At 38.6% G+C, this 24,264-nt stretch overlaps 1 protein-coding gene across 1 annotated transcript in view; it reads right to left on the bottom strand.

The window, feature by feature from the left end:
* The window catches only part of GMPS (guanine monophosphate synthase), a 67,459-nt gene that overhangs the window by 30,507 nt on the left and 12,688 nt on the right, over nt 1-24,264 (bottom strand). Inside the window, exons 2-5 of the mRNA XM_047785308.1 lie at nt 19,842-20,023; nt 14,673-14,787; nt 8,712-8,809; nt 5,179-5,282 (exon numbers count right to left, since the gene is read on the bottom strand). Coding sequence (XP_047641264.1) covers nt 5,179-5,282; nt 8,712-8,809; nt 14,673-14,787; nt 19,842-20,023 — 499 coding nt within the window. The remainder of the gene's footprint in view (nt 1-5,178; nt 5,283-8,711; nt 8,810-14,672; nt 14,788-19,841; nt 20,024-24,264) is intronic.

Raw genomic sequence — 24,264 nt, 5'->3', positions numbered from 1 at the left:
GGACCCCACATTGCTGTGGCTCTGGTGTAGGCTGGCAGCTACAGCTCCAATTAGACCCCTAGCCTGGGAACCTCCATATGCTGTAGGAGTGGCCCTAGAAAAGGCAAAAAGACAAAAAGATAAAAAAAAAAGAAGAAGAATTAACACTGTTAACATATCAAGTCTACCCAAAGTAATCTATAGATTCAATTCAATCTCTATCAAAATTCCAATGGCTCTTTCACAAAAACAATCCTAAAGTGTGTATGGAACTACAATAGACCCAAAATAACCAAAGCAATCTTAAGAGAGAACAACAAAGCTAGAAACATCACATTTTCTCATTTCAAACTATATTACAAAGCCATAGTCATAAAAACAGTATGGCAGAGTTCCTTCATGGCTCAGCAGTTAACAAACCTAACTAGCAGCCATGAGAATGCGGGTTTCATCCCTGGCCTTGATCAGTGGGTTAAAGATCTGGTGTTGCCATAAGCTGCGGTGTAGGTCGCAGTTGCAGCTCAGATTCTGCAATGCTGTGGCTGTGGTTGTGGCTGTAGTGTAGGCTGGAAGCTATAGCTCCAATTCAACCCCTAGCCTGGGAACTTCCATAAAAAGACACACACACCAATGCAACAGAATCAAGGGCCCATGAATAAACCCACAAATACATGGTCAATTAATTCATGACAAGGGGGCCTAGAATACATAACAGATAGTCCCTTAAATAAAAGTTGTAGGAAAACTAGACAGCCACACACAAAAGAATAAAACTGGACCCCTATCTTAAATAATACTCAAAATTCAACTCAAAACGGATTAAAGCCTATAACATAAAACCTTAAATCATAGAGAGCCAGAGAACCAGAGAACCTAAATGTTGCAATTCTCATTTTAAAAAAAGAAAAAAAAAGGAATGTATATATGTATGACTGTTTCACTTTGCTGTACAGCATAAACTGGCACATTATAAAGCAATGATACTTTAATAAAAAAAAAATTTTTTTTAAGGTAAATGGATAGGAGTTCCCTGGAGGCTCAGTGGATTAAGGATATGGCATTGTTACTATTATAGCATGGGTTCAATCCCTGACCCAGGAACTTCTGCATGCCCCAGGCATATCAGGGAAGGGGGAGGAGTAAATAGATAGTTGCAAACTATTATATAAAGAATGGATAAACATCAAGGTCCTACTGTATAACACAGGAAACTATATTCAATATCCTGTAATAAACCATATGGAAAAAAATATGGGAGTTCCCACTGAGGCTTAGCCAGTTAAGAACCTGACTAGTACCCATGAGGATGCAGGTTCAATCCCTGGCCTTATTTAGTAGGTTAAAGGATCCAGCATTGCTGCAAGCCAGCCTCACATATAAGGCTCAGATCTGGTGTTGCTGTGGGTGTGGTATAGCGTGTACACCTACAATTAGACCCCTAGCCCAGGAACCTCCATATGCCACAGGTACAGCCTTAAAAAGACAAAAAGAAAGAAAGAAAAGAATATATACACACACATTACTGAATCACTTTGCTGTACACCAAAAACTAATGAAACATTGTAAACCAATTATACTTCAATAAAATAAACTTTTAAAAAAGTAACTGGATAGGGAGTTCCCGTCATGGCACAGTGGTTAACGAATCTGACTAGGAACCATGAGGTTTCGGGTTCGATCTCTGCCCTTGCTCAGTGGGTTAAGGACCCGGTGTTGCCATCAGCTGTGGTATAGGTCGAAGATGTGGCTCCAAGCCTGCGTTGCTGTGGCTGTGGCGTAGGCCAGCAGCTACAGCTCTGATTAGACCCCTAGGCTGGGAACCTCCATGTGCCACAGGTGCGGCTCTAGAAAAAGGCAAAAAGACAAAAAAAAATTAACTGGATAACGATATGTCATATTAACACTAAATCTTAAGACAGCATGAATAGCTAATAATGTCAGACAAAGCCAAGAAAAGTTACCAAGGATAAACAAGTGCATATATGTAACGAAAAAGGGGTCCATTCTTAAAGAAGACATAATAATCCCTAGTGTGTATGCACCTAAAAATAGAGTATCAAAATACAAGAGGAAAAAAACCAATAGAATTATAGGGAGAAATACATGAATCCATTACTGCAGGTGGATACTTCAACATCCCTCTGTCAGAAATAGAGCCAGCAGGCAGAAAAATCAGTAAGGACATAGACGCAATCAACTAAGATATAATGGACATCTATAGACTATTTCATCCAACAACAGCAGAACACACATTCTTTTCAAGCTCACATGATATAGTCATCAAATTAAATGATATTCTGATCATAAAACATAGCTCAAAATTTTTTAAAAATAGGAATCTCATAATATTTGCTTCAGACTACAATGGAGTTAAACTAAAAATCAATAACAGAAGACAGGTAGAAAATACCCAAATACTTAGAATAAACAAAACAGTTCTAAATAAGAAAACGGATTTAAAAAAAAAAAAAAAGAATCTTGAGAAATTAAACATTATTTTGAGCTAAATGAAAAAAACTTTTCAAAATTTGTGTAATACATAGAAAACAGTGCTTAGAAATTTATACCACTGAGTGCATACAATAGAAAAGAAGATTTAAAATCAATCATCTAAGCTTCTACCTTAGGCAACTGGGAAAAAAAAAAGCAAAACCAAAGGAGAAAAAATTAAGACAGAAATCAATAAAATTGAAAATAGGAAGTCAATAAGGAAAAAAATAGGAGTTTCCGTTGTGGCTCAGTGGTAATCAACCCGACTAGTACCCATGAGGGCATGGGTTCAATCCCTGGCCTCGGTCAGTGGGTTAAGGATCTGGCATTGCCGTGAGCTGTGGTATAGACTGCAGACGTGGCTCGGATCCAGCATTGCTGTGGCTGTGGCCAGCAGCTACAGCTCCAATTAGACCCCTAGCCTGGGAACTTCTATCCACTACAGATGCAGCCCTAAAAAGACCAAAAAAAAAAAAAAAAAAAAGTAAAACAAAGGAAAAAATAAAACCCAAAAGCTAGTTCTTTGAAAAGATCAATAGAAACAATAAGCCTTTAGCCAGGCTAAGAAAGAGGCGCAAATTACTAATATCAAAAATGAAAAGAGGGATATCACCTGAGATCCCATGGACATTAAGAGAATACTCTGAACTCTATATCCAAAAATTTTATAACCTGGATGATATGGAGCAATTCTTTGAAAGACACTATCTGCCAAAACTTACACAAGAAGAAACAGATAATCTGAATAGGCCTTTATCTATGAAAGAACACTAATTAGCAATTAATAATCTTCTAAAACAGAAAGCACCAGGCCCAGATGTGTTCCCTGGTTCATTCTGCCAAATACTTACGGAAGAAATATAACCAATTCTCTATAATCTGTTTCAGAAAACAGAACAGAGGGAATATTTCCTAACTCATTCTATGAGGCCAGCATTACCCTAATAGCAAAACCAAAGACATTACAAGAAAAGGAAACTAAAGACCAATATTTCCCATGAACATGGATGCAAAAATCCTCAAGGAAATATTAGCAAATTGAAAAAAATTAGCAAACTGAAATAATGCATAAAAAGAATTATACACCATGGCCAAGTGGGATTTATCCCAGGTTGCAAGACTGTTTTGACATTCAAAAAACAATTAATGCAATCCACCATATCACTAGGCTAAAGAAAAATTACATGGAGTTCCCGTTGTGGTGGAGCAGAAACGGAAACAAATCCGACTAGGAACCATGAGGTTGCAGTTAAATCCCTGGCCTTGATCAGTGGGTTAAGGATCGAGTTGTGGTGTAGATCGCAGATGCAGCTCAGATCTGGCATTGCTGTGGCTCTGACGTAGGATGGTAGCTATAGCTGGCATAGACCCCTAGCTTGGGAAGCTCCATGTGCCACAGGTGTGGCCCTAAAAAGACAAAAAAAAAAAAATATATATATATATAATAAAAATTAAAAAAAAAAAGAAAAATCACATGATCATATCAAAAGATGCAGGGAAAAACACCTGAAAAATATCAAAAAACAAACCTCTCAGGGGACTACGAATAGAGGGGAACTTCTCCAACTTGATAAAGAGTATCTTCTAAAAACCTACAGCTAACACCTTACCTAATCATGAGAAACCCACACACCCTCAAAATGAAATACTTTGGCATAAATCTAACAAAATATGTACAAGATCTATATGAGAACCCAATTACTCCTATACACTTTCATCCACCACCCTGCTCTTTACAGTCTCCTTTCCTGATTACTGCAATAGATTCCTAGCTAGTCTCTCTGTTACTACATTTAACTCCATCTCTTGGAGCTCCCATAGTGGCTCAGTGGTAATGAACCGGACTAGTACCCATGAGGACTTAGGTTCAATTTCTGGCATCGCTCTGTGGGTTAAGGATCCAGCATTGCCAGAGCTGTGGTGTAGGTTGCAGACGCAGCTCAGATGCTGAGCTGCTGTGGCTGTGGTGTAGCTGGCAGCACTTCCATATGCCACATCTGTGGCCCTAAAAAGACAAAAAAAAAAAAAAACCCTTCTGCCTCTTTTCTCCTCACTGTAACCAGGGTAATCCTGAAATTAGAACATCTATTTGTTCAAAACTACATCTCACAATGAGTAAAGCCAGAATTTTCCACAACCGCCATGCTAAAAAGGTATAGAGTTCTCAAATTTTTCTTGAGTTGTAATAGTTTTATTTTACATCTGAAAAACATATTAGAATAAATATTTTAAAAAGTATCTCAGGAGTCCCATTTTGCCTCAGGGGAAGTGAATCTGACTAGGAACCATGTGGTTTTGGGTTCGATCCCTGGCCTCACTCAGTGGGTTAAGGATCCGGCGTTGCTCTGAGCTGTGGTTTAGGTTGCAGACACGGCTCAGATCTGGCACTGCTGTGGCTCTGGTGTAGGCGGGCAGCAACAGCTCCGATTAGACCCCTAGCCTGGAAACCTTCATGTGCCACAAGTGTGACCCTAAAAACACACACACGCGCACACACACACACACACAAAATTTCAGAGCAAGCCAGTAAGTGACTTGTAGATATTATTTCTAATATTAAGACCCTTTCTAAATGAATGGCTGACCCTACAACACTCATCTTTTTAAAGAAACATACATCAAAATCAGTAACTCATAGAGAAACATAGGCTTAGACTCTTCAGATAAACGTTTTAAAAATGAAATCTGCAAAAGTTTTAGAACTTTCACCTGCTACAATGTTCCCAGAACGTGCCACAACCTTGAATCCATCAGCTACTTTGTCTACACTATCTCCGTGGGTAAGCAAAACAATTTCTTCCTTCTGAAGGCCCCTAAATATATAAAAAATAAAACATAATATACAAATAATTATAAGACATGAATGGATTATTTTGCTTTATTTTTTCTAGCTTTATCAAAATATAATTGACATTTTTAACATTGTGTAAGTTTAAAGTGTACAATGTAAAGATTTGATATACATATATATTGTGAAATGATTACCACAATAAAAGTTAGTTAACACATCCACCATCTCACATAGTTACCATTTTTTCTGTGTGGTGAGAACATTTAAGATCTACTTTTTTAGCAACTTGGAAGTATACAATAAATACAGTGTTGTTAACTGAAGTTATCATGCTGTACATTAGATTCCTTGAACTTATTCACATTAAAACTGGAAGTTTTTTGCTTAAGAAATACTAGCTTGTTCTATATATAAAATCAAGAAAATAGAGAAGGTATGTACAGTGCAATACTGCTGGAATTTATTCTGTCCATTACAAAGCCAACAATATTAAATTTCAAAAAAAGGCAATCTATAAAAACTGAAAACTGAAACAACATATATAGTTAGTGGTATAACCGCACACACAAAAAAAGACAGTTTCAAGAGGCTGTAAAATAATAATTTCAAAATTCTATCTTTTGGGATTATTTTAAGAACAAAAGTTATGGCATGGATTAAAACAGATGTAAGTAATAATTATCAAATGCAGTTGTGTGCACTTTCTTTGGATGCTGATGCAAACCAATCAACCATAAAAATATATTTTTTATATTATGAAAAAAATCTAAACAAGGACTTGGTAAGAAATAATATTAAGAAATTTAAAATAAAGTACATTAAAGCTAAAAGGATGTTTTGGGGTTGTTCTGTCTTCACCGCTACTTGAGATTTAGTGTAGATTCTAACTGAATACCAGAATTTTAAACTAGAAAAACAGAAAAACTTTAAGTCTTAACCAGATCTTTACATTTAAAGCCTCCTGCAGTATCACATATCATCAGCAAATTCCTAAAGCACTTCTCAAGAGTAGTCATTTGAGATACAGATGAATGCAAGCCACACCTCTGCATTATTAAGTAAAACAAGCATTGGACTTAAAAAACATATTCTGGCAATGAGTAGCTTTAGTTCATAAAATTATTTTTTTATTTTTTATTAATATTCCTTTGAAAAAATGAGACCCTTTGACCACAGATATACCTATTTTTGTTCTAACATTAAGAACCAGCCACAGTCAGTTTTGTGTTAAAACTAGGATTATATTTCCATTTCAGATAAAAATAAGTTCTTAGATTTTAAAATTTCTGATCTGGGGAGTTCCCATCATCACTTAGCGGTAACGAACCCAACTAGTATCCTTGAGGATGAGGGTTCGATATCCAGCATCACTCAGTGAGTTAAGGATCCAGCACTGCTATGAACTGTGGTGTAGGTCACAGACATGGCTCAGATCTGGCGTGGCTGTGGCGCAGGCTGGCAGCTGTAGCTCTGATTCAACCCCAAGCCTGCGAACTTCCATATGCCATGGGTGTGACCCTAAAAAGCAAAAAATAAAATTTAAGGTGGAGTTTCCATTGTGGTGCAGTGGAAATGAATCTGACTAGGAACCATGAGGTTGCAGCTTCAATCCCTGGCCTCGCTCAGTGAGTTAAGGATCCAGCGTTGCTGTGAGCTGTGGTGTAGGTCGCAGATATGGCTCGTATCCCGCGTTTCTGTGGCTATGGCATAGGCCAGCAGCTGTAGCTCTGATTTGACCCCAAGCCTGGGAACCTCCATATGCCACAGGTGTGGCCCTAAAAAGAGTAAAAAAAAAAGAATTAAGGAGTTCCCAAGGCAGTGCAGCGGAAATTAAACTAGGAACCATGAGGTTCTCTGGCCTCACTCAGTGGGTTAAGGATACAGCATTGCCGTGAGCTACAGTGTAGGTCACAGACAGAGCTCTGATCCTGCGTTGCTGTAGCTGTGTCGAGACTGGCAGCTGTAGCTGTGATTCGACCCCAAACCTGGGAACCTGCATATGCCACAAGCGCAGTCCTAAAAAGCAAAAAAATAAATAAGTAAACAAAAGAATTAACTTAGGCACAACTCAATGGTGGCTATAAGAATATGTTATTAAACAAATCTATAACTCAAGATAATTAGCACAGCTATAAGAAATGGTAATAAAAACTGCATGTGCTCATTAACTGACATCAGCCTGCATCTTACAGATTCAATGTAGTTAGGTGGAAATAAGATTTTTAAATAAAATGAGATTTAGGTAAAAAAAAAGTAACACTACCAATAGTCCACCTAAATGGGCTATTCCCAAAATATGGAAAGACCCCAAAAAAAGAAAGCAAGCAAGTAAAACTTAAGCTCTGGTGTTTCATAAAACTGAATGAAAATCCAGCTAATTTTTTTTTTAGTAAAGCAGAAGATAAATGACTCTAGAAAGCTAATGAAAAGGTCATTCACCAATCTTTCAATACATCAGAGCTACTGCCTATCTACCCAATCTATTGTCACATAGGAATAAAATCAATTAATACATTCACTATATTAAGACAGTACACCAGGTACAGTTTTGTTTTTAATGGCCACACCCACAGCATATGGAAGTTCCCAGGCCAGGGATCAAAGCCCCACATCCGCAGTGACCCAAGTCTCTGCAGTCGGATTCTTAAACCAGTGTACCACAGTATGAACTCCCCAGGTACAGTTTTTATGCTCAGATAAAGAAAGTGAGAACAAGTGTAAAATGGGTAGTTTGCTAAATACCTAGAGCAAGAACATGGCAGAAGAAGGGATATACAAATGCAGTCCAGTTTAAAATTACTCATTTTTGGAATTCCCACTATGGCAAAGCGGAAATGAATCCGACTAGGAATCACGAAGTTGCGGGTTCAATCCCGCCTCACTCAGTGGGTTAAGGATCTGGCGTTGCCATGAGCTAAGGTGTAGGTCGCAGACACGGCTCGGATCTGATGCTGTGGCTGTGGCATAGGCCAACAGCAGCTGTAGCTCCCATTAGACCCCTAGCCTGGGAACCTCCATATGCCGTGGATGAAGCTCTAAAAAGGAAAAAAATTAAAATACCAAAAAAAATAATAATAAATAAAATAAAATTATCCATTTGCCACATGTCATACTAATGTTTGGAATAACACCAATTAAAGAGGGAAAACTACAAATGTTGGCATCACAATATGCAATGTCAAACAGGAGTTGAAGATTGCACAGATGCTTTTAAGTTACACAATTAAGTGCTTTTCTAATTCCTACTTAGCATTACTACCATCCTCTGCTGTCTTAACACTCAATTGTAAGACAAATATAGCAATAAGAACCTTTGGCCACTACTTTGGCCTTAATTTTATTAAGAATTACAGCATCTTCAATTATAAAGAATAACATTCCCAACTTTAAGCTAATCCACTAACATTTTTATTTATCTAAAAAATTCATAATAAAAAAAAATCCATAATACCTGAATAACGAGCATGTGTTATCCACACTAATACTGAAGACTCCATCTTCTCTAACACTTTTTTTGTGTACAGTACCTCCAAACACCTTATTCATCATCTGTCCCAAGAGAAAATAAATTGATGTTAATATAAATCAAAAGAAAAATTACCCAATTGCCTATGCTAATAATTTATATTGCTTGTTGTTAGGACAAGCAATATAAATTATGTTTGTTTGTGTCCCCAAAATAAAGTTTGATAAATGTGGATAACTCGGTATTATTATATATAATTATACAGTTCTTAAAAGGCATAGTTAATGAAACAAAACTAGATTAGAAATCTGGCCTGAGGTTAATCTCCATTAAACACTGGCAAATTTTCCATTTAGTGTACTTTAATTCATCTGTTAGAAAATAGAGTTCTTGGAAGTTCCCATTTTGGTGCAGAGGAAACGAATCCAACTTGTATCCATTAGGATGCAGGTTAGATCTCTGGCCTTGCTCAGTATGTTAAGGATCTGGTGTGGCCATGAGCTGTGGTGTAGGCTGAAGACGCAGCTCAGATCCCGTGTTGCTGTTCTGTGGTATAGGGTGGCAGCTACAGCTCCAATTCGACCCCTAGCCTGGGAACTTTCATATACGAGTATGGCCCTAAAAAGCAAAAAAGAAAAAAAAGAGATTTAATACTTATATCTGAGTTTAATTTTAAAGCATTTTAAAAGGTAGTTTGAGCTTAGACAGTAACTAGTTGGTATTCAAACTAGGTAGATATAAATCCCTCCAAGCTGTTTAATCTTTAGTCCCAAAGGAACAGACTGAAAGTCTGCAGAAGGCTGTGTTGTAGATATGGGATAACCAAGAAAATCCAGTCTTTCACTTAAAATTAATTTGTTCAAATCCCATATACCTACAGACTTTTATTTTAAATGGTCTCATCATTCTGACCCTTCTTATGTCAATCTTCATTTCTTATTTACAATTTACCTATGTCCCAACCCCCAACACCAAATAAACATAAGATTTTTAGGAACATTAAATCTGCATTAATTTAATCACTACAATCCATCTTTCTATGGCTGTTCCACAACAGATGTCATAAGATATCTGCCACAACAATACATGATGCAGGTTGACCCAGTCACCAAAAGAAAAACCAGGAAGAGGACTAAATATTCATTTTTGTAATGCACGGTGGCATATTCTTCAAAACTATCAGCAAACACTACCCTCTACATTCTTCTCTTAGACATTCACAATAAGCCTTCCTTCAATAAAGGTTTGGGTTAAGTCCAACAATAAAGAAATCTGCTAATAACCCTTGTTTAATCCAGTATTTCCCAAACTAAAGACTGATACATAAAACTCTTTGTACAGCACATTAAACAACATGTAATTCAGGAAACACTGCTTCAATGTAATCAGTCCCCTTGCCTCTAATCTTGCCCACCTTCTAGCCTTTATTCCAGAGATCTATGAATGTCAGCGACTAAAATAAATATGATTGTGTGAATCCATGACTAAATTCTTTAATGGCTCTCAAACCACATCAGGGTTAGTAAATTTCCCTGAAAAGAGCCAAGAGTAAGTATCTTAGCCTTTGCAAGCCTACTGTCTCTGGAGCAACTATTCAACTTGTCATTATAGCACAAAAGCATCCACAGATTATACTTTTTTTTTTTTTTTTGGTCTTTTTAGGGCTGCACCCACAGCATATGCAAGTTCCCAGGCGAGGAGTCGAATCGGAGCTGCAGCTGCCAGCCTACGTATGCCACAGCCACAGCAACGTGGGATCTGAGCCACGTCTGTGACCTAAACCAGAGCTCATGGCATCGCCAGATCCTTAATCCTCTGAGCGAGGCCAGGAATCAAACTGACATCCTCATGGATTACTAGCTGGGTTCATTACCACTGAGCCACAGCAGTAACAAGAACTTCCCACAGATTATACTTTCAGGAATGGATGTGATGGTGTTCCAGTAAACTTTATTTATGGATGTGAAATTTCAATTTCATTTAATTTTCTTATGTCACAAAACACCATTATTTTATAAAAATGTTTTTCTGGAGTTCCCATTGTGGCCCAGCAGAAACGAACCTGACTAGTATCCATGAGCATGCAGGTTCGATCCCTGGCCTCACTCAGTGGGTTCACGATCTGGCATTGCCGTGATCTGTGGTGCAGATCACAGACGTGGCTTGGATCTGGCGTGGCTCTGGCTGTGGCATAGGCCGGCAACTACAGCTGATTCAACCCCTAGCCTGGGAACTTCCATATGCCTCAGGTACAGCCATAAAAAGACTAAAAAATGTTTTTGTAACTCCAACTACTTAAAATCATAAAAACCATCCTTAGCTCACAGGTCAAACAAAAACAGGCAGTGGGCCAGCTTTGGCAGCAGGCTGTAGTTCACTGGCCCTTTGTCTATAGGATAAAGTATTGAACAAAGATTTTTCATTACATCACCCTTGTCTAATTTCACATCTCGTCTTCATCATTCTGTATTCCAGCCATTCAAGTTAGCATGATTACCAAAGTAGACCATGTTCTCTCCCCCCATGTCTTCAGGTCTCTTCACAGACTCAGGGGCCTAACAATGTGGCCCAAAGCAGTCAAATTTGCTGAATGAAAAATCAATGTTTTCTTCTTTATACTCAGTGAACCTTATGCACTTCTGCCTTCTCTAATTTGCAGTTCTTAATTAGAAGGCAGCTGAATGATAAAGACAACCAATGCTGTTGGAACCCTACACAATTTAAAAGTCCACAAAATCTCTATTAAAAGCTTTTACAAAGCCAAGGACTTGCAGTAAAATTTAAAGCTATCTCACTTGTTCAGAAGGCTTTCAAGCTTATTCTTGACTCCTAACTATGTATGCTACTTAAGGGTAAAAGCGCAAGGAGTTGAACAATCAGCCAAGTGTGTGTGTATGGGAGGAGGGGATAACTTTACGCAGAATAAAACAACTTTTGTGTTTTTGTTTTTGTTTTTTAAACAGGCCACACCCAGAGTTCCCAGGCCAAGGATTATATCTAAGCCATAGCTGAGACCCAAGTCATAGTTGTGGCAACAACGGATCCTTTAACCCACTGCTTGGGGCAGGGGATAGAACCCACACCTACTCGGAGACCCGAGCCACTGCAGTAGGATTCTTAACCCACTGTACCACAGCAGGAACTCCTACTTTATTAAATTTTTAATGCTCTATTTTGACTTAAGGAAGCAATTTTGGGTATGGACTCCTGATAACCATGAGGTACTAAATGCCTCAAAAAAAAAAAAGAAAAAAGAAAAAAAAAAACCCATGTAAGTACTCCAGGTCTACCATTCCAATAAGGTCAGTTCCCCTTTCTGTCTTATATGCCAAGGTTTTATAATAAATTTTAGATCTGGGAGGGGGAAAGGGAAGGAATTTCTGCCAATAAAAATAATTTGAAAAAACCTGTGGGAGTACATAAAGAAGCAAAATGCAGACTTTACCATTGTGGCTGGAGGGGTTAAGAACCCAAACTAGTATCCAAGAGATTGCGGATTAGATCCACGGCCTTGCTCAGGGGGTTAAGGATCCCGCGTTGCTTCAAGATGCAGCATAGGTCCTGGATGTGGCTCTGATCTGGTGTTGCTGTGACTGTGATGTAGGCTTGCAGCTATAGCTCTAATTTGATCCCTACCCCAAGAACTTTCATATGCTGTGGGTGCAGCTGTAAAAAAATAAAATAAAAGGAGCTAAATGTTTATAGTAAAGATATTTCTTACAACACTCTTAAAATATGAAATATAGGAAGTTCCAGTTGTGGCACAGCAGAAACAAATCCAACTAATAACTATGAGGATTCGGGTTCAATACCTGGCTTAGCTCAGTGGGTTAGGGATCTGGAATTACCATGAACTGCAGTGTAGGTCACAGATGTGGCTCAGATCCCACGTTGCTGTGGCTGTGGCGTAGGCTGGCAGCTATAGCTCCAATTTGAATCCTAGCCTGGGAACTTCCATATGCCGTGGGTGCAGCCCTAAAAAGAAAATAATAATAATAAAGTATCTTGGGGAGTTCCCATCATGGCTCAGCAGAAGCATTAGGACCAGTATCTCTGAGTACACAGGTCCAACCCCTGGTCTTGCTCAGTGGGTTAAGGTAAGGATCCGGTGTTGCCATGAGCTGTGCTGTAGGCTGCAGATGCAACTCAGATCTGGTGTTGCTATAGCTGTGGTGTAGGCTGGTAGCTGTAGCTCAAATTCAACCACCAGCCTGGGAACCTCCATATGCCATAGGTGCAGCCCTAAAAAGCAAAAAAAGAAAAAAAAAATTACTTTGTGTCTGACCCTAGAAAAGGCAAAATACTGTAATATGTAATTAATATTACATTATTTCCTCAGCTAACTCAATTTTCAGATGTCGTGGTTAAGTAAGATACACTGTTTGAAGTTATCTCAATTAGAAAATCATTTTGCCTACAACTACTAGGGATAACTTTTCTTAAATATGTTTACTTAGGGGGAATTCCTGTCGTGGCTCAGCAGAAATGAATCCAACTAGGAACCATGAGGTTTCGGGTTCGATCCCTGGCCTCAAAGGGTTAAGGATCCAGCATTGCTGTGAGCTGTGGTGTAGGTCGCAAAAGAGGCTCGGATCTGACATTGCTGTGGAATGGGCCGGCAGCTACAGCTTTAATTCGACCCCTAGCCTGGGAACTTCCATATGCAGCAAGTGCAGCCCTAAAAAACAAACAAACAAACAAACAAAATATATATATATACTTATGTTCCTACCTCTTCAATAAGTAGATCTTACTGACAATCATTCTCTGATTAGCAAGAAATTAGCATGTTACTAGTTCAAAAATATCTATCTTATTCAACTTGTCTAGTAAACCTATACGACACTACTTTGAAAATGAAATAAAAAAAGATACCAAAGCAACCAAAATAAATTTTCAAACATTTAACTCATAGAAAACCAGCTTATCTCAAGACCTCAATTAGTCCCTTTCTATTCTTGCTTTTGATACAACTCTAAGGTACACACACTAATTTTTTTCCTTCCAGTTTTACTGAGATATAATTGACATATGGCACCGAAAAGTTTAAAGTGTACAGCATGATCTGACCTACATAATCATGAAGCGACTATCATAAGTTTAGCTAATATTCATCATCTCAGTTACAAAATTCAAGAAATAGAAAAAAAAACTCATAATGAGAATTCTTAGGATCTATTCTCTTAACTTTTATATATATAAATACAGCGATGTTAATTACATTTATAATGCTTTATATTACATCCCTAGTACTTATTGATCTTAAACCAGAACTCTGGACCTTTCGATTGCCTTGGTCCAATTCTCCCTCCCTGTATATCCTGCCCCTGGGTAACCACAATGATCTGAGTTTGTTTTTAAAGTATAATTGACCTACAATACTATAGTATTTAATTCCTATTATGCAAATAGTGATTCAATATTTCCATACATTTCAAAATAATCATGTAAGTGTAAGTCTCCTTACCATGTCACCAAAGATACATAATTACTGACCAAATTTTTCTCACTGTACATTTACATTTCATACCTATGACTTATTTTGCAACTGAAAGTTTGTACCTCTTAATCTACCTCACCTGTTTTTCTCCTCTTCCCACTCCCTCCCTCTGGCAAATATCTGTTTGTTCTCTGTATCTTTGTCTCTTTCGTTATGTTTGTTCATTTGTTTTGTTTTTTAGATTCCACATAAAAGTGAAATCATACACTATCTGCCTTCCCTGTCAGTCTGTTTTTGTTGTATGTAGTAAATATAGTTACTTTTCTAAAAATCCCCACTTGGGTCAGTTCTATATTAGTGCAGCAATTCATAAAATGTAATTTGAACACATTATCTCATACAATTAAATATCCTAACTATTCTGAAGACATAAAATACTAATGCGGTAGGCTTCACAAACAGAATAAAATTGTCAACTTTTATGGCAAATTCAGAGATGTATGTACCTGCATGCCATAGCAAATTCCAAGAACAGGCTTGCCAATAGTGAATATTGCTGGATCAAACCAGGGAGCATCTTCTGCATACACAGAATTAGGTCCTCCAGAGATGATAATAGCACTGTGGATTTAAGGAAGAGAGTAGTAAAGAATTTCTAACTGCTAATTTTTATACCAAGTCTATGCCCTCTCTTGCTTGTACCACTGAAGGAGACTCAATACAGATTCAGAGACTTTGTTATGTTTTTAGTATATTGTACCAGATCCAGATTCTATCAGAACTAATTAATAGCCTCCAACACAGCTTAACTATTTTACTCTACATCACTGCAGTATGTGGAAGTTTATCAACTCAACAATCACTTGTTAATAAGCCCAATCTTTCAAATCTCTAATACCAAGGTTTCTACCTATTAAGGTTAGCCTTGATTATTTTGTTTTCCTCACTAATGGAGGAAGTAAATGAGAATTCTTTTTTTTTTTTTTTGCATTTTTAGGGCCACAATGGCATGTGCAAGTTCCCAGGCTAGGGGTCAAATTAGAACTGTGGCTGACAGTCCACACTACAGCCACGGCAACATAGGATCCAAGCAGTGTCTGACCTATACCACAGCCCACGGTGACACCAGATCCTTAACCCACTGAGCAAGGCCAGGGATCGAACCCAAGTCCTCATGGATACTGGTCAGGTTTGTTACTACTGAGCCACGACAGGTCCATAAATGAGAATTCTGAAAGGGAGATGGAGAAAGTATAGGTCTTCTAGGAGGTAAAGAGGAAAGTAGGTCACAGAAGGACAAATGAAGACACTATGATGGCCCTAGATGACTTAGCAAAATATTCAACAATAAGAATGGTAGATGGAGTTCCCATGCAGCTCAGTAGGTTATGAACCCAACTAGTAACCTTGAGGATGCAGGTTTGATCACCGGAATTGCTCAGCACGTTAAGGATCCGCCACTGCCGTGAGCTGTGGTTGTTGGTGGCAGACGAGGCTCGGATCCCCCATAGCTGTGACTGTGGTGCAGGCCGGCAGATGCAGCTCTGATTCAACCCCTATCTGGGAACTTCCAAATGCCACAAGCACAGCCCTAACAAAACAAAACAAAATGAACAGTGGGAAATATGAAGGATTTTACTTTGCCTGTTTAAAACCTAACATTCCCAACAATTTTACCTGAGACCCAAGAATGGAAGCCAATACAACTTGCCTCATGTGCCCTACCCTCAGAACCCAGGTCAATACAATCAATTATCTACATTACTATTTATAGAGCAATCTATGGGTTAACTTGGGAATAGAACTATTATTATAAACAAAGCTGAAAACTGAGGCCTATATTCCTCACCTGGCTTCTAATACATCTAATTTTGGTCCTCAGCATTCATTCAATCAAAAAATTTTGGAACACTTTATTTATTTATTTATTTTGCTTTTTAAGGCTGCACCCACAGCAAATGGAGGTTCCCAGGCTAGGGGTTTAATTGGAGCTCCAGCTGCCAGCCTATACCACAGCCACAGCAATGTCAGATCAGAGCCGCATCTGGGACCTACACCACAGCTCATGGCAACACCAGCTCCTCAACCCACTGAATGAGGCCAGGGATCAAACCTGAAACCTCACAGTTCCTAGTGAGATTCGTTTCTGCTGCGCCACAACTGCAACTCTCGCAACACTTTAATATTATGAATTTTACCAAAAAAATTCAGATTTCTAGATTATCTTTTTTTTTCCCTTTTTTTTTGTTTGTTTGTTTGTTTTTTAGGGCCACACCAACGGCATATGGATGTTCCCAGGCTAGGGCTGAACTGGAACCTACACACAGCTACAGCAACATCAGATCCCTGACAGTTCTGCCACCTACACCACAGCTCAAGGCAATACTGGATCCTTAACCCAGTGAACAAGGCCAGGAACCAAACCTGCATCCTCATGGATACTAGTCAGATTTGTTTCCACTGAGCCATGATGGGAACTCCCAGACTTCTAGATTTTCTTTAAGAAAAAAGGGAGTAAAAAAAAAATCTGCCAACACTGGACCTTCATCGTCACATGGCTACAAATAACTAGAATCACAGAGACTTGCACCTTCAGACTACTCACACTCTCCAGTTTGCCACAGATGCCCACTTACACAATACAGGCATACTTGGACCCTTTACTCAATTTAAGGTATCTTTAAACTCATTTTAAGAATCCTTGGAGTTCCCATCGTGGCGCAGTGGTTAACGAATCCGACTAGGAACCAGGAGGTTGAGGGTTCAATCCCTGCCCTTGCTCAGTGGGTTAAGGATCCAGTGTTGCCGTGAGCTGTGGTGTAGGTTGCAGACACGGCTCGGATCCTGCGTTGCTGTGGTTCTGGCGTAGGCCGGTGGCTACCGCCCTGATTAGACCCCCTAGCCTGGGAATCTCCATATGCTGTGGAAGCGGCCCTAGAAAAAGCAAAAAGACAAAAAAAAAAAATCCTGATTTATCTATATTTCTAAAGGAAAATACATTCCTAGATCTCACCAAAAAAATCTACTTACAAACAAACTTGAATTACAATTCACTTTATAATCAGTGGCTGCCTGCCATGTAAAAACATGTAAACTAAAATGCTAGACTTTGTAATACAGCCAGAAAAATAATGTAAGCCAAATTACCCAACTAACGTATTTTTTAAAATATATAATAATTTAAGTGAGCTTTTGCAAAAGCCCTACTCCTTGAACTTTGTATTGGTAACATGAATTATGGTATACACTATGTCTGTTAGCTTATCTACTACAAGAGACTGAAGACAAGCTACTCAGACGCTAATGTGACATTTTAATAAAGCATATGGCATTAGCCCTAAGGGTAGATATGTAACCTAGTTCCTTAAAAATGCAGAACCTAAAATTCTGTACAACACATTTAATAATCAAGATCTCTAGAATTTCAGCATGTTATATTTAGTTTTATAAAGGATCATCACCATGGGACTGCCCAGCATCCCTCATTAATCTGCTAAACAACTCAAGGCTATAAGATTCTTAATACTATTAAAAAGGAAAGGCAATGGACTTAGTCAAGGATAAAACTCCAGCAGCACTTAAACCAATTATGAAAATTCTTATCTCAATAAGTCTTGAGAAAAGCTAATCACTCATTCTGAGTTTTCCATTTCCATCCTACTTTTACTTTGAAACAACTTGAAATTACAAGGCCCAGTAAGTCCTAAAGGCATTCCAGATATCAATTTTAGGTATCAGGTAAATCGAGGTCCTAAAAATAGGTAACTGTCTCTCTTGCCATAAACCTAAAATTTATTCTTAAAAGAGGGTGATCCAATAGCTATCTTAGCAGAAAAGATTATAGTAATGAAAGCCACAGTGCTATAGTTTCTATTCTCCTACAAAGAAAAGAAGTTCTAGGTGTGAGCAAGACCTAGGAACTGCTTATGATCAGGTAATCAGGTGACAAGAAAAACAATCAGACTTCTATTGCCAGTATTGGTTACCCTACTCCAAAACATTTGGTCTAGATTAGTTCACTGGGGATTTCTGTTTTGGGTGGGGGGAATGAGGGAGCTTGAATCTGACAGAAAGCCATTTAGATTTCTTTCAGTTTTCTGATCCCCTTAAAATTGGTTCTGAGGGAGTTCCCCCTGTGGCTCAGTGGGTTACAACCCAGCTAGTAACCATGAGGATGTGGGTTCAATCCCTGGCCTTGCTCGGTGGGTTAAGGATCTGACGTTGCTACAAACTGTGGCACAGGTCGCAGATGCAGATTGGAACCTGTGTTGCTATGGCTGTGGCGTATGCCAATAGTTATAGCTCTGATTCGACCTCTAGCCAGGAATTTCCATATGCCAAAGGTGTGGGGACTGGTTCTGAGCTCCCTAGTAGCCCAATGGGATAAGGATCCGGTGTTGTCACTGCTGTGGCTCAAGACACTACTGTGGTGTGAATTCATCCTGGCCTGGGGAACTTTCACAGGCTGTTAAGAACAGCCAAACAAACAAACAACAAAAAAAAAAACCTGGCAGAGTTCCTGTTGTGGCTCAGCAGGTTAAGAATCCAACTCATATCCATGAGGATGTGGGTTCCAACCCTGGACTTGCTGAGTGGGTTAAGGATCTGGCGTTGCCATGAGCTGTGGTGTAGGTCGAAGATTCAGCTCGGTTCTTACACTGGCTGCGGTTGTGGTTTAGGCCTGCAGCTGCAGCTCTGATTCAACCCCTAGCCTGGAAGCTGCTATACACTATGCTACAGCCCTAAAGAGACCAAAAAAAAAAAAAAAAAAGATTCTCACTGGCAAATCAAGAAAGCTGAATTAGACGAATTCAAATTCAAAGGGTTCCTTTTTTAAAATTCTACAGTTTAAAAAAGAAAGCTGTTTTTTATCTGCATTCTAAAACTAAAACAGTTAAATTTAAACCTGCCTTTTCTGATATGCAATTCACTCTATCTCAGAAACAAGAATCAAAGGATAACATATACACATCTATAAATTTAACTTTAACCATTTTTCTAACAGAAAAAAAAAGATGTTTTTAAGAAAAATTAAACACATATTTTGGAAGAAATACAGCATTAAGGCTTAAGAGTCAATTAAGGATATAAACTGCAATTGCTTGCTTCTGCAAGTTTGTTATTAAGAATAACACTCAATAAAGAATGAACACTAATTTCATGAAGAAAGACATAACATTAACGAGAAACAGTTGTTAAAGAACGAAGCTATATATATAAGCTGGATGTCATTTTGACTAGTTTTAAGAGTACCATCTATGGAATTAGCCTTTATATTAAGTCTTAATATTTTACCAACTAGTCTCTTGGGATAGGAAGCAAAAGAAACTCACTGTACACAGAATGCTCTAATTTAGGTATTCTAGAGCCTGTATATATTATTTTAATCAAACGCTCTAGGATGAGTAAATGAATGAATGACCATAATAGCCATACCTAAGTCAGTCCCAGAAACCCTATAAAACCTAAGATATTCAAATGATAAATTCTTAAAACTGTGCAATTAATATTAAGATACTTTTTTTTTTTTTCCCAAATCAGTCATGGGAAACTTCTTGTAAAACCATTCTATGCCTTGTTTTCATCAAAAAATTCAGTGCCCATGCAAATTAGTAATCAAATATCCCACAATATAAGCTCAGTCTTCTCAGAAAAACCTGAAGTGAAAAGTCTACCGGAATCCTTGTTCTTTTATGGCAAATGCTGGTGTTTCCAAGGGGAAGATTTCAGACTGTACGAACAGCTCCCGCACTCTTCGGTCTATGACTTTCCCATACTGAGCACCCGCATCCAGAATGACAACAGCTCCTTCATAGTGGTGATGGCCATCCTTAAGGTCTCCTCCAGCATTCTCCAGCTGCAAATATTAACACAAATGTCTCTTATATTATGAAAATTAGAGCTACTTTTAAAAACTGTGGTCGGAGTGTCCGTCGTGGCACAGTGGTTAATGAATCCAACTAGGAACCATAAGGTTGCAGGTTTGATCCCTGGCCTTGCTTAGTAGGTTGAGGATTCCAAATTGCCGTGAGCTGTGATGTAGGTTGCAGACGAGGCTTGGATCCCGCATTGCTGTGGCTCTGGCGTAGGCCAGTGGCTACAGCTCTGATTGGACCCCTAGCCTGGGAACCTCCACATGCCGCGGGAGTGGCCCTAGAAAAAGGCAAAAAGACAAAAAAAAAATTTTTTTAAAAATTTAAAAATAAATACAATAAAAAACTGTGGTCACTGTCACCTCCGAAAACACACATAAACAAACAAACAAAAAAAAAACCTGTTAAGTTACGATTTTGAGTTACCACTTTAAAAACATTTTTTTTTGTCTTTTTGTCTTTTAGGGCCACACCCAGGGCATATGGAGGTTCCCAGGCTAGGGGTCCAATCAGAGCTGTAGCTGTCAACCTACGCCACAGCCAAAGCAACACAGGATCCAAGCCAAGCCTGCAATCTATACCATAGCTCACGGCAATGCCAAATCCTTAACCCAGTGAGCGAGGCTAGGGATCAAACCTGTGTCCTCATGGATGCTAGTCGGATTTATTAATCACTGAGTCACGATGGAACTCCCAAAAACACTTCTTTTGAAGAAAAAATTTTTATCCATAGGCATAAATAAAAGCTACCATCTATTGACTATATGATATAGTCACTTTATGTTTAAAATATCTTAGGCACATTATCCAATACCAGGGTAAGCATACCACCTAGTTGTACCAAATTATAGTCTTTGTTTATGCCATTCTTGTTATACTAGCATTATTATTAATGCCGCCTTCGAATCTCAAAAAGATCCCAGTTTGGACAATAAATTATATGATCGCCCTATTTAACAGTCACAGCATTCTTATGAGGGACAAACTAATGAGGAACCAAAAGTTTCCTGCCAGAATATAAGCAGACCCAAATTCACTTTATTAGTATTTTTTGTATTATCTGAGGAAAAACTATATATACATGCATCTAATCCACAACATCACAAAAATTTTTTAAAGTTATTTAATCATTTATTTGTCAAGTCTACATTGAGAACACTTTTCTGGAGAACAATTTGGCAAAACGCAGTGTTTTAACTTTATGTTCTGAAATATTTATCTGGAGTGTGCTGAAATATTTACCTGGAACTGGCTTCAAAATAAAGAGGAGGTAAATATGGATGAAACAAAATTTTCTATGTACCAAAATCATTAAAGTTGGGTGATATATTATACATTGTTTTCACTTTAGTCTCTATTCTGTTTTCATATATTTTACATGAAAATGCTTTAAAATGTGTCTGTACCCTGGAAATCCATTTGGAGGAAGCATATACAATATGATCCCATTTTACATTTTGTGTAGAAGTGCAAGAGTTGTGTGTATGCATAAAAAGAAACGTATTTTTAAAAGAGAAAAAGAAACGTATAGACAGGCGTTCACGTTGTGAACTCAGCAGGTTATGAACTAGTATCCATGAGGATGCAGGTTTGATCACTGGCCTTGCTCAGTGGGTTAAGGATCCCACATTGCTGTAGTGTGGCTGTAGCTGGCAGCTGCAGCTCTGATTGGACCCCTAGCCTGGGAACTTCCATTTGCCACAGGTATAGCCCTAAAATCACACACACCAAAAAAAAAAAGAAAAGAGGAGTTCCCGTCGTGGTGCAGTGGTTAACGAATCCGACTAGGAACCATGAGGTTGCGGGTTCAGTCCCTGCCCTTGCTCAGTGGGTTAACGATCCGGCATTGCCGTGAGCTGTGGTGTAGGTTGCAGATGTGGCTCGGATCCCGCATTGCTGTGGCTCTGGCGTAGGCCAGTGGCTGCAGCTCCGATTCGACCCCTAGCCTGGGAAACTCCATATGCTGCGGGAGCAGCCCAAGAAATAGCAACAACAACAACAAAAGACAAAAAAAAAAAGAAAAGAAAAGAAATAAAGAAAGAAATGTATCGACAGATATACACAAAAATATTAACATAGGCTGCATCTGAGTAATGGAACTACACCACGTAATTTAAAATTTTTCTTTATAATCTTCATTATGTTCTAAATGTTTATAACAGACTTATTTGAAATTTTTCCTTCTCCAGGTATAAAATCTGCACATTAAAAAAACATTAGCCAGGGAGTTCCCGTGGTGGCACAGTGGCTAACGAATCCTCTACTAGGAACCATGAGGTTGTGGGTTCAATCCCTGCCCTTGCTCAGTGGGTTAAGGATCCAGTGTTGCCGTGAGCTGTGGTGTAGGTCGCAGACGAGGCTCGGATCCTGCACTGCTGTGGCTCTGGCATAGGCCGGCAGCTATAGCTGCGATTCGACCCCTAGCCTGGGAACCTCCATATGCCGCAGGAGCAGCCCAAGAATTGGCAAAAAAAGACAAAAAAAAATTAGCCAGCCCTTTAAGTACTTGTATAACTCTTTCACCCCCTACCCTCTCCATTATGTGAAAAAATAAACACAGACCTCACAACCCCACTAACACTTCTGCAGTAATAAAAAAGCAATAATCACAGCTATCCACAGAAGAGGATTTGTGAAAGGGACCTAACTATAGGCCAGAAGCAATTACTCAGATGACAAAAAATGAAGGTTTTAGTCGGGAATATCAAACAATGTAGAAAAACCAGATCGATCACAGAAAAAAAGAGTTTATAAAATATATTAATGCAAGAAATGCTATAAGTTTTTCCTTTCAGACCTTTACCCTTGGTCTGTGTACATGAGCATGCACACGTGTGTACATGCACACACTCCCTTTTAAGATTAAGGAACTTTTCTAAAAGTTTTTAATCTATATTTTTGACCACACACACAGCCATACAGAAGTTTCCGGGCCAGGGAAAGAACCACAGTCATAGCAGCGATCCAAGCCACAGCAGCAACAACACTGGATCTTTAACTCTCTGAGCCACCAGGGAACTCCTTTCATCTGTTTTTTGTAAAAAATTAAGTATTTTTGAAAGAGCACTATGTTATTGTGTAAATTTCTCAGGTTAAGTTTCATTATCACCTTCACGATTTTCACCAAAGTACAACCTGTTTTTTCAGAGTTCTTAACTTCGCATGATTCTGATATGCACAAATTTCATGCCATGTTTAATACCAAGATTTAGTTAACTAAAAACAGTCCCCAACATCATGGCTCAAACTGCAGTTAACATGTCTTAACTGTAATTTGAGAAAGTACAAACTTTGCCCCTTAGTCCACAAATCCACATGTAAAGAGCAGATAACATCGTGATCAGTGACCAATCACATTCCTTCGTTCAAAATCTGTTGGCGATTAGGGGCTGCACAACAGATAAGAGTACTGTTGTATTACCTCCTTGTTGCCCAGTGACAAATCCACGTACCATTTTACACATATGGACAATCCAAAGAGGGATGTGATCAACAAAGATAAAAATGCAGCAAAGAAATAAAGAGTGATGAGATGGAAGTGAAATTCAAATACTACATGGAGTTATAGAAGAAACAGCTGGTCCTGGCAGTGTTGACACAGCTGTAGCGTGAGTCTCTGTAGATGTGCAGGCAGAGGAACTTAGTGAAGATAAATTTATCAATGTCATTGAGGAAAGTGGTTGTGGTAAGGATGACAACATCCCAGAGGAAGTAACTCCAGGAAAATACTTGAAATTAAAGAAATTCTTGAAAGGGAGTTCCCATGGTGGCTCAGCAGTAACGAACCCAACTAGTATCCATAAGGATGCAGGTATGATCCTTGGCCTCACTCAGTGGGTTAAGGATCCAGTGTTGCCTTGAGTTGTGGTGTAGGTCACAGATGCAGCTCGGATCCCATGTTGCTATGACTGTGGCACAGGCCGGCAGCTATAGCTCCAATTCGACCCCTAGCCTGGGAATTTCCATATGCCACAGGTGCAGCCCTAAAACACCAAAAAAAAAAAAAAAGAGAGAGAGAGAGAGAAATTCTTGCAGACGTTTCATGACATTCATAGTGCAAAAGATAAAATGCTGGAAGCCATCAAAGCAGAAAAAAGATGTGCAAGGAAGCACTCACTGTGTAAAAAACTTTTCAAGAGTAGTTTAAAAAGAAACAAGACACAATTCTCAATGTTCCTAATGTTTTAATTACACTAAATAGTAGTTTTACTATTTTATTTCCTTA

This window comes from Phacochoerus africanus, chromosome 1 (genome assembly GCF_016906955.1).
Source record: "Phacochoerus africanus isolate WHEZ1 chromosome 1, ROS_Pafr_v1, whole genome shotgun sequence".
NCBI classification, from domain to species: Eukaryota; Metazoa; Chordata; class Mammalia; order Artiodactyla; family Suidae; genus Phacochoerus; species Phacochoerus africanus.
This window is presented reverse-complemented; position numbering and strand designations above follow the sequence as displayed.